Source organism: Eubalaena glacialis, chromosome 15 (assembly GCF_028564815.1).
Source record: "Eubalaena glacialis isolate mEubGla1 chromosome 15, mEubGla1.1.hap2.+ XY, whole genome shotgun sequence".
Taxonomy (NCBI): Eukaryota; Metazoa; Chordata; class Mammalia; order Artiodactyla; family Balaenidae; genus Eubalaena; species Eubalaena glacialis.
The window spans coordinates 63,357,943-63,374,758 of NC_083730.1; the positions used below are offsets into that span (position 1 = coordinate 63,357,943).

Below are 16,816 nucleotides of genomic sequence, written 5' to 3' on the forward strand. Positions count from 1 at the left end.
AAAAATAGAACCTGGGTGATAAAGTCTAACCTTGTTTCCTCTGCGCTCAGTCTAGTCGCCTGGCTCCCAGGGCACCGCGTGCAGGGGCCTTGTGCCCGGCCCTTCAGACCAGGGTTCCTGGCGCAAAACGGCTGCGCCGACAGCTCAGCTCAGGGCGCTACACAGAAGGTCCGTTCCCGCGCACTCAGTTCAAGATGGCGGGCGGGCCGTGTGCGGAGACGCTGCGCCTGGCGCTGCGATCAGGGGGCGTGAGCAGCAGCTGCGCCTGCGCTGCTGGCGAGAACCCCGCCCCCTCCCCACTAAAGCAGCCCCAATCGGGTCTGTTGGGAGAGCGCGTGCTCTGGAGCGTGAGCTCCCACCTCCCCATTCTTTGATCAAAGAATAAAGCTTTCCTTTGCTTCTGAACTGAACTCGGCCTCATTCTATTGGAACGACGCTGGGCAGGACGCTTGTTGGGGATGGGAGGGCAGGTGAGTTGCTGAGTCAATGCTAGGAAAGCTGTGAGCAGAGCATGGGCGAGCTCAGGAGGAGACCTCACTGGTGAGGTGGAATCTGAGCAGGTTTCTGGAGGCTGATGGATTCCACCAGAGAGGCAGAGAAGAGGCTGGTTTGGGCCACGTTTTTGCAAGATGTGCTGAACACTTCGATTGCATCTTGTAGGTGCCGTTGAGGACTTCAAGGCAGCAGAAAAGCAGAAATCCGAGTTAGTACAATGACCTTTTGCTTTACAAAAGTCTCATAAGAAAACCTTGCATGTTCCATTTTTTAAAAATTTGATAAATCCTCAGTTACGTACCATTGGATTTTTATCCCTGCTTAAGTTCTATCAGAACCTCTTCATATTTGCAGAGAGTTCCAGAGGAGTCAGGCCAGGCCCGTCATACAGTAATCCTAGAGTATAATGACAGCATTCCTAGGGAACATTATACCTCTAACAAGCTGAGACCCACCCAGGACCTGACACTCCCCAAACACATCTTGGAGCAGCCACCGTCCCTCCTTCCTGGGAGAGCATGGTGCACAACCTTGGGGTGATCACGGGGACCAGGGTTTTCATGAGGCCAGTTTTTAAGTCCCCAAGGGTGACCTGGCTGATGAGGGGGTGGTGCGGTTGACAGACCAGGGTTGGCACTTTGTGAAGCGCTCGGCCTGGTCAGAATGAGACGCAAGTGAGGAGATTTTAAGGGGGTAGGTGTGGGCAGAATAAACAGAGGGGTGATTCTCAGGGGAGAAGGGCTGGATCAGCGACTGTCTGGGGAGAACCCAGAAACCACACAAGCATGGCAGACACCTAGGCTAGTGGAGAAGCAAGAGGAATGGGAAGAATCATGAGAAGAGCAGGGGAACCAACGAGAAATTCTGCCTGCCCACTTGTATGGGGATGGTTCTGCCTCAGTGACCCTATTGCAGTTTTAATGGAAAAGCCTCCCTCCCTGGTTTGGCCGACTTTGGGGAAGTGAGAACTGGTTTGGCCGACTTTGGGGAAGTGAGAAGAAAGGCCAAAGGGAAGCACTTTGAGGTGGAGATTTAAGTTGTTCTTTCTGCCGGGGACTTGAGGTGGCCTTGCCAGAGCTGCTTCACCACAACAGCTCTGCAGCTGTGTGGCAGCTGTTCTCTGCTCAGCGAATCTGAGGACAGTGAGGCCCTGTGACCAGGGTTGGGTGACTCTGGGCAGGCCTCTCTTCATTCTGTCCTTGCTTTAGATACTAAACCAAGGACAGGTACCGATACAATAATCTTCACGCCGAACAGGACCTGTGTTTCATCCATGGCTACTTTTTGAACAGTTTAGTCCAGGTTTGTTTGAGTGAAAAATCCTCCACAGCCTGCCCAAGCCAGTGGAAGCCTCCACTGCCCTGGGGAATTCATGGCCAACTGTCAGGGGTTTTTTTGGGGGGGGAGGGCTATTTTGACTCCAGTCTCTCTCTCTCTCTGGAGGTCTTGATTCGGAAGTCCCTATTGTATGCGCTCCTTGGGTGCTGGGTAGCTTCAACATGGCCTCAGTAGGAACAAAGCCAGATAATCAAGGTGGGTGGTCCACTGGGGGCCACAAATGTCATTGAGCAAAATTGGCAACTCAGGACAGAGGCCTGAGAGTTTGGGTTAGGAGATGAAGTTTAAAGAAAAAAGTTCTTTCTGATCTGAAATGACGTGAATAACTGAGGTACCTGTGTCGGAAAGGCGGACATTTCTATGGCAGCAACACATGAGGTGGCCTGAGTGGGTGAGGTACGTGAGCCACTGTGGAGAGGGGAGGGCGGTTCCTCAAGCCCGCCTCGACTGTCTCAAGCCAGAGCCTCTTGGTTTCCCGGTCAAGGAAGGATGCAGAAGGGCGGCCGAGCTCCCGGTTTGTAGCGTCGTTCTGATGGCTGGGTGTCTGCCCCGGCAAGGGGTAGCGTTTCTGTGCTGAGCATGGCAGCTTCCTCTCTAGAAAGCGCTTCCCTTTTCGGACACGGACACCCTTGTTTTGGAGGGAGGAATAGACCGTAGCTTCTAGAACCAATTTCGATTACATACAGAAAAATGAGCTCAGGGCTGAGAGTGACAAGCTACGTGGGGGTAAACTGAAGCCCCCTCCCCATGATATTAGGAACTGCGGGAGAGGGTGGGCTGCACCCTCAGACCCTCCTGCCCGTCCGCCCAGCCTCTGTCAAGTGCCATTTATGACTTGGAAGTGCTCCCCGAAGATGGCCTGGGCTGGCATCACCCACTTTCCGGAGGGGGATGCAGTCTCCAGCCGTGGGCCCGGTTCCCCCCCTCCCCCCAGCCCCGGGCCGGACCGGTCCTCTCTCCACCCCGGGGGCCTTGCAGCCGGCAGCCCGTGGGTCGGGTGCGGGCGAGGGGGAGGGGGGCTCTGCAGAGCCCGGTCCAACCGCCGGCCGGCGGGGGGGAAAAGGCCCTGTGCCAGGACGCCGCAGGCCCGGGGGCGGGGGGTGGGGGGGCTGACGCCGTCGGGGGCGTTCCCAGAAGCCTGGCCGCCGAGGTTACCCCGCAGCCCCGGGAGGAGCCGGCGGCGGCCACGTGACCCTCCGCGGCGCGGCCGGCGGCCCAGAAATAGCAGCGGCTGCGGATCCGCCCGCGGGCTGAGCGAGGGGAAGGCGGGGACCGGAGGACGCCAGCTGGCGGGGCGCGGCGCAGCGCGGCTCCGGAGGATGCTGAGCCCCTGTCCGGCCCGGCCCCGAGCTCATGATGGCCATCCGGGAGCTCAAAGTCTGTCTCCTCGGGGTGAGTCCTGCGCCGCCATTCGCCGGGGACCCGGGTCCGCGCGCCCCTGGTCGGCGCGCCTCCCTCGTCCCCGCGCCCCCCTTGTCTCCAACTTCCCCTGCCCACCCCCCCGTCCGTGCTCCCCCCGTGTCCCCTGCACCCCACTCTCCCGCGCCCCCGGGCCCGCTCCCCGCCAGGCCCTGCTGGGTCCGGGCCCGAACCTGGTCGGGAGCTTTCTCGACTCGTCTCTCCGCCGCCGGCCCGCGTCAGCGGAGCCGCTCGGGCCGGGCCGGGCGCCCGGGACCCCTCCGCGGGGACAGGAGCCGCGGCCCCCACCTCTGAGGGCTTTCTCCTTCGCCTTTAATAATTTCCTTCCGGCGGAAACTTTAAGTTACTCAGCCAAGGCGCCGACTCCTTTTGCTTCCCGGGGCCAACTGGTTTATTTACTTGTTTAAAAAGAAAGCCCAACTCGGGGTGAGAAAATGCGCGAGGGGATGACCCGGCGGGAAAGTGAAGAGAGAACGGATGGTAGACAACCGCGCCTAGAAAACTTTTCGTGCCGCGGATAAAGGCAGGATGAGAGAGTCCTCCCCTGTCCCCACTTCCCCTCCCGAAGTGGGTCCTTCTGAGCCCGAAGAAACTTGGAAGAAACCAGAAACAAAGACAGACACAAACACCCAAGTGGTGCGGACCTGTCAGATGGCACCGGGCAGCCCCCTGGGGACCGCCCAGGGAATTCAGATGGTGTTAAGGGTCGCCTCCTCTTGGGTGCCCATATCAAATTCCAGAATTACTTCTTTGGGAAGAGCTGGTTTGAAGCCCTGTTTTCAGCAGCTTTTGGTAGGGATGCCTAGTGTTCTGCCGATCTGGTCTCCCAAGAAAACCATTTCTGAAAAAAGCAGCAAAGGTTGAACTAACTGGTCTGTCAAGACGGATGTGCAGAAGTAGATAAAGAAGAAATGGTTCTAGGTTAGGACTGGGTTGTCCCAGACCAAGGGGCTGTCTGGACTCCCTCTAGGCTCTTCTGGAACCTGGGGCAGAACGATGCTCTTGGCTGTCTCCCCTCACTGTCCTTTGTTGGAACCCCCAGTTACACTAGGTCTTCGGGTTGGCCTCGAATTCCAGGGGATCAGGCAAAGGCCCCCCCTTCCCTGTGACCCACCCCCTGCTTGCTCTGCCATGGCCTGGATTTGGATGGGATGCTGTTCTGCCCTTCCTCTGTTGACCTTTATCGGTGTTGAAGGGGTAGGTTGCACCGTCTGCCAGGCTCTCTAACATAAGCCAGACATAAATTCCAGGGATCGCATGTTTTCCTTGTGAGGAATCATTTCAGCCTCAAGGAAGCCCTTCAAAGACTCAGAAGGAAGGTCGGATCCCGAGGAATCAAGAGGCAGCTTTGACGTGTGTTGTGTGTGTCAGGATTGGCTTTGGGAATAAATGAAGTCGGAAGTGACTTGCCTGTCCCACCGCATGAATTATTTGCAATTTTGCTACTTAGGGGTGAGTCTGTTTCCTTCTACAAGGAACTGATCAGGTAGAAAGAGCCCTGTGCCCAGAGGCAGCAAGCCTGGGTTCTCATTCTCTCCCATTCATTGGCTGTGCTGTTTTGGACGAGTACCTTAGTTGCATCGTCTGTGAAATGGACATAATAGCATCTTCCCTTTTAAGGCAGAGGACTATAGCAGATGGTTGCCTAAGATACATGGTACCATTTCCTGCTACCCTGTGATTCCAAACCTGGAAGATGAGAAAGCTGGAGGAACTCCCTATACTTCTTTTTGTCTTATCTCTAAGAATGGAACTCACTCGTTCAGTGATTTCCTGGAGACAGTGCCTCTCCTTGTTTGCTGGTCCTCTGCAGTGGCTCAGTTGGTAGGAGGTTGGGCTTGGAAGGGAAGAACGGTCCCAAAGCAGAGCAAGAAGATGTTTCTGAGCAGACGGAGACCTTGAAGCTTCAATCCTATCACACCGTATCCGTGGCCTTCTGTTTTTGAGAATGGCTCTAGGTTTTAGTCTTGCTTAGGTCAGAAGACATATTATATGAAATCTTTGAAAGGGCCAGTGATCTTATTATCACACTGAGTAATGTGTCTTAAGTTCCCCCCGTTTGGCTGGTCCCGTCCTGGGCAAGATGTATGTGACAGGGTATGTTCTCAGCTGCTCCTCGAAACAGGGTGATGCTCTGGGTGAGACAGCACTTGGGTGAGGCTACAGCCATTCTAACTGCTGGGTCTGCTCTCTTGATTTGGGAGAGAAGCCTGTGGATCCGTGGCTGGAAGAGGGAATCAGTGCCAAACCCAGCGTCCTCTCAAAATTTTAAGAGGCGTCCCAGCTCCTTTGTTCTTTGTGTGGGAGGCCTGTCTTTTCTGGATGAAGTCTTGCATGCAGCCAGCCCTCAGCTTCCTGTTTTTAGCCATCGCCCCACCTCCCTGAAATCTCAGTCTGACCCAGGCCCTAGCAGCCGTGCCCACTGTGGGCGTCACTTTCTGTTGGGCCCCGTTGAAAAGGTGATGGGAATGAGGACCACGTAGCTGCAGCCTTGCTCGCTCACTGGAGAGGCTGAGGGGCTGGTCCTTTTGTGCCTGGTGATTGTCCCTGTTCCTCAGTGATTACTTGGGGATGTGCTTCCCATTTAAGGCACACGGTTGTGCTTGGCACGGGCGGAGCAGGCTTTCCTCCCTCTCAGCTGAAGCCTCCTGCTCCTCGAGGGGGTGGAGGTTCCCCACCGGAGGGTCATATGCAGAAGGTGGCAGTGGAGTGGGCCAGGTGGCATGTCCCTGTGCCTTTCAGAACCCTGATGTTAGGCGTCTCTGATCTTATTTCTTTTGGTGAGTGCTCCCAGATGGAACCACAGCCATCTGTGGAACATTCCTTGAATGCTTTGCGCTAGCGCAGGGTTTATTTAGCCTACCTGTTAGAGATTCTTGACTCTTGCTGTTTTCATGGGTGGACTTTGTCATGTTTCTCCCAAGCCTTCGTGAGTGCCCTTTCCTGGGATAAGCCAGGCTGTCGTGGAAGTGAGCCGGGCAGGAGGGTGTTGACGGGGGTCTGCATTGGACTCTTAGGACCCATGAGTCTCATTCTTGCCAATAAAGTGCCAATCATCCTGCTTTGTGAGTCTCAGCTAGTATTATGAAACATGTAGCTTAAAAACAACTCCATTAAAAACAGCAAAGTATGTTAAAAAAAAAAAAACTAACAAAAACAATATTGAGGCAGCAGCTGTTCCAACCCCAAAGGTGGAAAGCTTCCCAGTATGCATTTTTAAAACACATCACCACGTGGCGGAAAGTGAGAGGAGGGAGAGGAGGGGAAGGAGGTGGAGGGGTGCGGGGAGAGGCGGAGGGGGAGGGGGAGGGAGAGAAGGAGGAAAGGATATTTCTTTTCTTTTATTATTTCCTCTGGGTGTGTACACTTAAAAACTGCTTCCGAATGGAATCCCTGAGAGATTTATATTTGGACTTTGGTTGTCTTGACGACAGTTTAGAGATCTCTGCCACTTCCTCCACAGCTGAGTGGCATGGTTAAGAGGCCACCGTCAGGGCCTTGGTGAGGCCTCTCCTCAGGCCTCTATTAGAATCTGTTTAGCGCTTCATCACAGAGCAGTCCAGTCCTTGGGATTTGCTGTGACACGTGGGCAGTGGGGACTTCTAGCCTGTCCGGACCTTCACGACAAAGGGCTGTGGGACCCCCGAGGATCCATGAGGCTGCTCACAGCCAGCAGATCAGCCCGAGCTGTGGACGTCGGCACGGCCTGCTCTGAGTGAGGCTGAGCGCTCCTTACCGAAAGTATTCCATAAGGTTATGTGAATCGTGGGGTCCTTGTGGAAGGAACAATGCATAGGATGGGGAGGCGCAGCCCAGGCAGCCATCAGCATTGCTGTCCAAGCCTGAGATTCTGTTAACATACTCATTTTTGGGGGGCTTCCCTGGTGGTGCAGTGGTTAAGAATCCGCCTGCCAATGCAGGGGACACGGGTTCAAGCCCTGGCCCGGGAAGATCCCACATGCCGCGGAGCAACTAAGCCTGTGTGCTACAACTACTGAGCCTGCGCTCTAGAGCCCGTGCTCCGCAACAAGAGAAGCCACCGCAATGAGAAGCCCGCGCACCGCAACGAAGAGTAGCCCCCGCTCGCCGCAACTAGAGAAAGCCCGCGGGCAGCAACGAAGCCCCAATGCAGCCAAAAATAAATAAATAAAATTAAAAAAACCACACATACCCTTTTTCTTTTTCTTTCCCAGAAACTAGCATTTCTTTTTGCAGGGGAAGGGGGGAGGGGTGTGGGGGGGGATGCAGAGAGGCTAGGAACGTACAGTAATTCGTTTCTTGCCTGATTCCTCTATTAAATTGAGCCCCTGTGGAAAGTGTGGTTTAGCGTTGGTGACTCTGGGATGAGAATAAATATCCACGATAGAGTGGGACGTCTCCCAGCAGGGCCCAGCGGGTAGTGACACTGAGCGCCCGAGCCGGGCTGCTGGGGTCCACCAGGCCCTCGTTCCTCTTCTGCTCAGGGTCAGTATGGCCGCATCTCACCCTGAGCCCAGCGTGTGCATCAGAGTCATCTGTGGAGCGTTTTCAAACTTCTCTGGTCCCTCCCCAGCCTTTGTCTGTAGCTCTCAGGCGTGCTGCCCCACCTCTACCGCCGCCCAGTGTCCCTGTTTCAGTGAGTGTGTTGTATCCCCCAGATCTGCTCCAAGGCTCTGGCCGTTGGAAAACAGAAAACTTTACATTTTAAGGTGCCAGGATGTGAAAAGATTTTGAGGTCACGCATTAGAACAGGTTTTCAAATTCAGTTGTGTCCAACAGGTTAGACTAATTTCGGTGCTTCCGTGTCTGTACATATTACACTTTCATTTGTCTTAGTTTTTATAATTTGTCATATGTGTTAGAAATTGGAATAGACTTTCCTTCACTCAGTTGTTCACTGATTATCGAGCACTTCTTTCATGCCGGGAGCTTGGGCGGCTGCAGGTGGACAGGACAGCCACAATCCCTGTCTTCAAGGCGCTCTGCCTTTCCCACGACATGGACACAATGACACGTGAACTAAATGACATCACCAGTATCCCTGCGACAGCACTCACCACGGAGCCACGCGCAATAGAAGTAACAGAGTAGGATGATGATAAATATTGACTGTCGTCCATCTTATCAGGTGTGAGGACAGGTGAGGGACAAAAAGGTTTTGCTCAAGGTCTGTCTTGAGTAACTGCGGTGGATAAGGTGCTGTGTCAGCTCTACTGGAGGTGGAAAGTCGGGAGGCTGGGTTCTGGTCCCGCTTGTGGTGGAGAGGCTCCTGGTTGGGCAGGTAAGACAGGAGCCAGCATCCGTGGCCATGGTGACAAGAAGGATGCTGGAGGTGTCACGTGGTGCCATGGGAGACATGCAGGTTATGGTAAGTGCAGTGGGGGGCTGGGAACTGAGCCATCTGGAAGGTCTCCTGGCGTGGGAAGGATTTGCACAGGGCTTCGAAGGACACGTAGGGCTTGGACAGGGAAGGAAATGTGGGCATGGACCCCAGGACTGGGAGAGCAGGCTCTGGATCTCGCGCTATTTTCTGGAAGGCTGAGGTGGTTGGAGGGTAGGGGGAGGTGAGGAGCACCGCCTCCCACTCCCAGGCTGACGGCTCTCCTGTTGACCCCACAGCCTCCAGCAGGGGGTCTTTTAACTCCCCTTTCCCGTTTTATTTTGAAAAACATCAAACAGGTGAAAGAGCAGTAGAACGAATGTCTATAGCTTTCTCATCTGGAGTCAGAAGGGATGACTTTTTGTCACTCTTGCTTTCGTCTCTATAGTACACAGATAATATTGGATTTTCCCCCTGAACCATCTGAAAGTGAGTTGCAGACATTATGACACTTCACCCCTACAGGCTTCAGCGTGTATCTTTTAGGGACAAGGACATTCTCCCCCCGCACACCTGTAACATCATCTCACCTCTGACATTGAACACAGCAATAGTGTCAGTCGTATAGTTCACATCCAGGATGCAGTCAGGGATCACGTGTTACATTTGCTTCTCGCATTTGCTTCTCACATCTGCTTCTTAACATCTCTAATCTAAAACCGTTCCTCTCTTTTTTTTTTTTCCCACCACGACATTTGCGTTTTTGAAGAATCCGGGCCAGTTGTCTTGTACAAAGTCCTAGTATCTCGATTTGTCTGTTTGCTTCCTTGTTGCTTCTTCTGGGTTAAGTGGTGGGAAGACAACCTAGGTGATGTTGAATGGTTGTATTTTTTTTCTGTGCTCATGTATAATATGGAAATAACTCTTTCTCATTTACCTCTATGGCACTCATTCAAAAAATACTCCTGGCTTCTGTGAGCAACGGGCAGTGGTGTGTCTGAACAAAACTAAGGGCCTTGATCATGTGGGTCAGACGCTTTAGCAGGGACTGAAGGTGCAGAACCGAAATCAACTCGGGGTGAGTGAGATGCTGAGCTCACCCACCTGCTACCCATCTGCCCGCCCGCCTCCCACCCCCGGGGCTCCCGCGACCCTTCCCGGGCTCTGGGTCATGACTTTCCACAGAGCACTGACCACCTCCTGACAGACCATATGATTTATTTTCCCCACCTAATTGCTAAAGCTGCTGAGAGTTGCAGGTGTCCTGAGGAGTTTGTCAGCAGAAATAAAAGAAAAGCGGGATTTAACATTGGGATTCCGGAGCGAGCTTCTCCCTGTGGAAACTTCTGTCTCGAGGAGTCTTTTTGTGATCTATTTCCTTGCTCCTGATGCCCCAGCCCTGCTCTGAATTCTCTGGAGGTGATGACTGTGCCTTCTGCTTGCTCAGGATTTAGCCTGGGCTACTTTCAATTTCCGTAGAGGTGCCAGATGACCCGGGTTATCAGAAAACTGGGCCCTGGAGAGAAGCGGAACCTAGGGGAGGTCACTTCCCTCCTATTTTCTCTTCTTTGAGCAAGATGCCGGGAAGTTGGATGCCTTTGTATCAACAGTATGCATTTTTCTAGAAGAAACAGATACCTGAATTCTTCAGAATTACTTCCTTTCTGCCCTCGTGGAATCACTGTTCTAACTAGGACCTGCAAATAAAATGCATCGTCCTAAAAAGTACCTCTACCCCAGCCTGCCCTGGAAGGGGAGGAGAGAAAAGGGATGGAGGGAAGGAGAGGTTATGCGGGGGTGGGGTGGGGAGGAGAAGACAAGGGAAGGGGAAGAAGTCTGTGTGTGAGAGAGAAGAAGAATGACAGGCACAGACACACACACACACACACACACACACACACACACACACACATGGGGTATCACATAAAGCTTGCCCTCTGCTGGCAGGGGAAAAGAGCAAAGCCTCCCTTCCTCCCTCCCTCCCTTTATCAAACGATTGGCCAGGGCATTTACATTTGTAGCAAGCTTAATTAAGAAAGTAGTTTTTATTTATTTATTTATTTATTTATTTATTTATTTATTTATGGCTGTGTTGGGTCTTCGTTTCTGTGCGAGGGCTTTCTCTAGTTGCGGCAAGCAGGGGCCACTCTTCATCACGGTGCGCGGGCCTCTCACTATCACGGCCTCTCTTGTTGCGGAGCACAGGCTCCAGATGCGCAGGCTCAGCAATTGTGGCTCTCGGGCCTAGTTGCTCCGCGGCATGTGGGATCTTCCCAGACCAGGGCTCGAACCCGTGTTCCCTGCATTGGCAGGCAGATTCTCAACCACTGCGCCACCAGGGAAGCCCAAGAAAGTCGTTTTTTAAAGAAGAAAAACATCTCATAGCATCAATACCACATACTTCATAGACATCTTTCATTTTGGGAGCTAAGATATTTTCTAAACTTTTCATAACAAACTTCTGGAAAGCTATTTTTTTCATTATCCGTGCTCATCTTAATTAGATTTTGAACCTAATGATGAGGTGGGGGAAAGGATTAAGGAGTGAAATGATGAACGTCAATTTGGGTTTGAGATGGCAAAGGCCAGGGATGCAGGATGGCGCCTTTAACCTTGTTTCTTTATAATGATACGTAACTGTACCAACTTGCTGATGTCCTGTTTCCTCGGGTGAGTTGGAAATCCTGCAGCTGTGAAGACAGCATCCTGCCTGCCCTCCTTCACCTCGCACCTCACCTCCTCATGGTTCTTCTTCCTCTGTCTTTTGTTTTATGTTCAGCCGGCTCCTTTATTTTATGGTCAACATCCAGCCCACCGTCCTGCTCCAGAGTTTTCCTGCTGTCTCTGTTCTTTCAGCCCCACATTCTTCCATTGTTTTGTTTCCTTTTTGTCTCCCCTTCTGGTCAATGAATCATCAGTCTGTCCTTTAAAGAGACACCCGGGGCTTGTCTCTTAGAGGAAAATGTTTCTGACTCTGCTTTGCATCCCTCCCTTCCCCACTGAGTGGGGAGTGTGCTGAGCCCCAGTGCTTGACCTTTCCTCCTGCTGCCAGCGGAGACCAGAAACCCGGCCAGACTTACCCTTTGGGGAGTAACGAAGGCATTTCATGAATCTTCTTGTTTTAGTTTAAAATAAAACAGCAAAAAGGCATCTGTGTAAAATAAATGAGGATTTCACTAATGGGTCGTGTGCTGTGGGGATGAAGAGAGACTCTTACCAGGTGTGTGCGTGGCTGCCGTGTGGGCAGGTGTAATGACTTCCCGCGGGGGTGTGGGGTCTGTCCTTGGGTTTCCAGCCCAGCAGGGCCCTTGGGCTGATAGGGCAGGAAGGGGGAGGTGAAGTAACAGGACCTGGAGACCCCTGGGATGTCACATGATGCTCAATTGCCAGGTAAGGGGGTGGAGTTTGGGCATGGTTGGTGGGGGGGGGGGCCTGTAGGTGTCTGACGATGAGGCTGGGTGCAGAGGAGGGACCGGGAGTGGCCCTGTTTACACCGAGCGGACAGGAAAAGGTTCCGAAAGGGCTCAAATGCATGTCCAGGTGGTTATGCGGGTGCGCCGGGGCCTTATTTGTGCTCATAAATAACTTACTCTTTCTCGTTTGCTTCTGTGCGTTGGTTTATTTAGTGAGCCTGCATTACTAGTGTAATTAACTTAAAACCTATAAAAATTTACTGCAGGACCCAAGGAGATGTTTGCTGGGTAGAGGTCGTTTGGTTGTTGCTGGAAATAACGGGTACACCGATAATAAAATTGGAAGGTAATTTGGACACAACATTGTAAAATCAACTATACTTCAGTTAAAAAAAAAAAAGAAAGTAAATTTGGGTTGTTATTCAGGCTCGTGTTCCATCGCCGTGGCAGGGGTGGGGGGGTGGGCAGGGGCATTCCGGGCGTGGTCAGTGGCCCCCCACAGTGGTCCGTCCTTCGTCCTTTGGCTTCCCCACTGGTCCCTGATCTAGGGTTTCTCCAAATGGGTCTGGAGAGGCGTGGGCCTGCCGATCTGTCCTGTGGGATCTGCAGGTTGTCTGTGCCTGTTCATTTCTATGCTGCTCTTTGAAAGGTAAATAAAATTACATCTGGATCTTCCAGGTGATCCTCCTGTAACAAAACTGTAGAAACTTTAATGTCCATTAAAACTGGCCAAGGAGAGGAGAACCCAGGCAGAGTCAGCACAGATGTCGCGTTGGGGCCGTGTGATGACCGAGTGGTTCCGGAGCAGGTGCCTCAGGTATTGATGGACCTGCTCCGGGGTTGGGCACAGCAGGCAGCAGAGTGGACCCACTGTCCCTGACCTCATGGAGCCTACATCCTAGGAGTGACCGTGATTGAGGGCTCTGGGTCCCTGGTGTGACAGATGGTGATAGGCGCCCTGCAGAGAAAGCCAGGATGGGCCAGGTGGGCTGGCTGGGAGGGTGCAGCTCTAAGTAGGGGCTTGAGAAAGTCCTCGCCAAGACAGCCTTTAAGTAAACACAGAGACCATATTCTTGAGCCGGCTGGGCCCTCCTGGCAGAGGGGACCCCACGCTGGGGTGGGAGCAGCAGGCTGGCCAGTGTGGCTGGAACAGTGACCAGTGGGAAGAGGGCAGAAGTGGCGTTGGGGGCCTGTTAATTGGGGTCTCGCGGGCTGGTGTGGGGACTGTGGCGTCTCCTGGGAATCCAGTGGGGGCCATGGAAGGTTTTTGTGCAGTGACACTGATCTGGCTCGTCCATCATGATGGTCACCCTAGCGGCCACATGGAGGGTGGACCACTGGAGGATGCATGCAGGGGAGCCCGTGGCAGGCTGTGACCTTGGTCGTGAGCAGGGTCCCGATCGGGCTGTTTGGAAGGAAGAACTGACAAACTTTGCTGACAGATGGTGTGTGGAATGCAAGGGAAGTAACCCATCCCGGGCACAGGGTGACAGAGCACACTGACCTTGGGACTGACCACAGCCCTGCACTGTTTTTCTTCAGGGAGCAACACCATCCGTCATATTAGGTTAATGTTCATTTGAGTGGCACCGGTTTGATAGTTCAATTTGTATTTAATTAATGCATTTATCTTTATTTTATAGCTCTAGCATAACAAAAACAGTTTGTGTGTACTTTTACTATTTGTATACAATATATTTACACAACAAGTAATATCTGTGTTGGGTCCCTGGGGTTGCTTTTCTCTTTAAAAGAGCTTATAGAACCTTCACAGGGCCTGAGAAGCATGGCCCTGAGAATATTTTGTAAAGAAAGACGTCTGTTTAAAAAGATGAGTTGTATTCTTTCTAGACCTCCACCTCAGGTTAGGCTAATCTTAGTAAGACAACTAGTAGAACATTTTTTTTCAATAAGAATAGAAATATTTTTGAAGTTTTTGCTAAAGTTATAATTGATGTAATTTACTGATTTGAATATGTTGCTGCTATTGGAGTGAATTGCATTATTGCACATTTCACTCCCATCAGCCCTGTGCTTCCGTTTTGGTAATCATAGTTATTGGTCACAGCTAACCACGTACACACCCTTATTCTTGCTTGTGAGCAATGTAGTTACAGATGCTCTGCTGGGGTCTTCTCCTTATGTCCTTGACTTCTTTCTTATTAAAAATATCCATGGGTAAAAGAAAAACAGTAATTATAAACTCACAAGCACTGTAATAATTTGTAGTTGCCCCCAGCCCTAATCACAGCAACAGTGACAGCAGTAACAGTTGAGAAAGAATTGAAGCAAAACCTTATTCTGTTCTTTCTCAATCAAGGAAGTGCTTCAGAATGCCTTTTATGAAGAGGGATGTCTTGAAATCACTCTAGTTTATGAGTATCCCTCTAATCAAGACAGCTGACACCTACTGGGTGTAACTCACATACCGGACACCATGCTGTTTCAGTTTTCCACTGCTTTGTGACAAGCCACCCCAAACTTAGTGCTTAAAGTAACAATTTATTTTTCCTTCTCACTATTTAAAAAATAGTTCAGCAATTTGAACCAGGTTTGAAGTACTTCCCTGGAAGAAAAAGGCAGGGTCCTGGCCAGGCTTGGGGAGGTGTGATGGAGGGGCCTGTATTAGCCGTGAAGAGGCAAAGTGCTCTATCAGCTGGGAGGCTGGGACACATCCAGGACACCACCATGCACGGTGACAGTGACACAGACATGCCCTCTGTTTGCTTAGCACCTTGCAGGGGCAGCGTGGGGTCCGTAAGTTGTCGCATTGAGTCCTCGGACCGCCCTGTGTGGGGGCCCCTGTCTCTGGTTTGTGGTGTGAGAGGAGCCTTGGCAGGTCCCAGGGCTGTGTGTGCGGAGCAGCCTTGAGCTTGGCTTTATCTGTTGCCCATTTTCCAGCTCATGTGCAGGAAGCCCTGATTTCCAGGCCTTTTTTCCTTTGCTCCCTCAGGGGATCCGTGTTAAGCGCTGTAATTGGGTTCAGGAAATGTCAGGTTGCAAACTGTGGTCCATCATGACGGCCCACCTGCTGGATGGCGGGCCTGCAGGTGTTAGGAGTTTCTAGGGCTGCAGTTGAACTGTCAGCACGGCTGGACGGGCCTCTTGCCAGCGGAGCACAGTGGATGGTGGGTCACCCTCGGGCCGCCAGATGTGGGTGCTTACTCTGGCTTTGGCACTTCCTAGCTCGATTCCCCTGGCAAATCACATAACTGCCTGAGTCCAGTTCCCTCCTTTGTAAAATGCTGGCAGTTTGCACAGACATCCCCTCTAACCCTGCCTGGCGTGTCATATTGGAATATTCTCTTACCTCTTCTTCCCCAAACCATTTTACACCCTGAGAATCTCAAGGCTTAAGAGAGTTTAAGTAGGTTCTTTCCACAAGAGAATCTCCAGTTTAGAAGTTTTCTTTACTCTGCTTAGCTAAGGGATCTGGCAAAGCACAGGTGGTAAGTGATAGCTTTTGATTTACTGTGTGATACTTCAGAATTTCATTCCTTTCATGAATTTGAACAAATTTGTAACCTACTCTTTGAAATTTTTTTTTATAAATTTGATGGTATAAGGTGTAGGTGTGTTACTTTGATACACTTATGTGTTGTAACACAATTGCCAGTGTAGTTGTATAAATATTTGTCACATTGCATAATTATAGTACAATTTTTGGATTCATTATACTGTGCCTTAGATCTCTATGGCTTATGTACTGCTTGTTACGAGTTTGTGCCCTGAACAATAGCAATCTTATCCCCCCGACCCCCAATACCCTGGTCACCACCATTTTACTGTTTTTTACAGGTTTAACTTTTTTAGATTCGACATACAAGTGGTATCACCCAGTACTTGTCTTTCTCTGTCTGACTTATCTCACGTAGCATCGTGTGCTCAAGGTCCATCCATGTTGTCACAGATGGGAGGATGTCTTCCTTTCTCATGGCTGAATAATACTCCGTTGTGTGTATGTACCACATCTTTTTTATCCATTCATTTGCTGATGAGCGTTTGGCTTGTTTCCATATCTGGGCTATTGTGAATAATATTGTGGTTAACAAGGGAGTGCAGATATCTCGTTGAAATCCTGTTTTCATTTCCTTTGGGTATAAACCCAGAAATGGAATTGGTAGATCATATGGTAGCTCTATTTTTAATTTTTTGAGGAACCTCAATATTATTTTCCATAGTGTTGGACCAATTTACATTCCTGCCACAGTACACAAGCTTTCCCTTTGCACTACATTCTCACCAGAACCTGTTGTCTTCTTGGTGATGGCCGTTCTAACAGGTATAAGGTGATATCTCATGGTGATGTAACATATTCTTTACATTAAAAAAATTTTTTTTCAACGTTTAAAAAAAATTAAAAAAAAAAAAATTTTGGCTGCACCGGTCTTAGTTGTGGCATTCAGTATCTTTAATTGTGGCATGTGGTATCTTTTCAGTTGCAGCATGCATGTGGCATCTAGTTCCCAGACCAGGGATCAAACCTGGGCTCCCTGCATAGGGAGTGCGGAGTCTTACCCACTGGACCACTAGGGAAGTCCCTCTTTACATTTTTATACTGAAGTATGATATTCATGCAAAAAAGTGCACAAATCTTAATATCGTGCACAATGGATTTTTACAAATTGAACAGATCTATGTAAATGCCCAGATCAAAAAACAGAATATTCCCATTAAGTGTTTAGGATATGATTTTCTGCAACTTTACCAACACTAAATATCACCAAAACTTTTTATCTTCACTAATATTATAGATTAAAAATGATAATCTGTTCTAATTTGATTTCATTAATTATGAATGACTGTGATCATCTTTTCATATGTTTATTGACTTACTGTATTTTTTGTTACC

At 50.8% G+C, this 16,816-nt stretch overlaps 1 protein-coding gene across 2 annotated transcripts in view; it reads left to right on the forward strand.

The window, feature by feature from the left end:
* The first annotated feature begins 3,021 nt into the window (after positions 1 to 3,021).
* RAB31 (RAB31, member RAS oncogene family) overlaps positions 3,022 to 16,816 on the forward strand; it is a 109,596-nt gene continuing 95,801 nt past the window's right edge. For both annotated transcript variants that reach the window (XM_061169798.1, XM_061169800.1), the window contains exon 1: positions 3,022 to 3,225. In XM_061169798.1, coding sequence (XP_061025781.1) covers positions 3,187 to 3,225 — 39 coding nt within the window. In that variant the 5' untranslated portion in view covers positions 3,022 to 3,186. The remainder of the gene's footprint in view (positions 3,226 to 16,816) is intronic.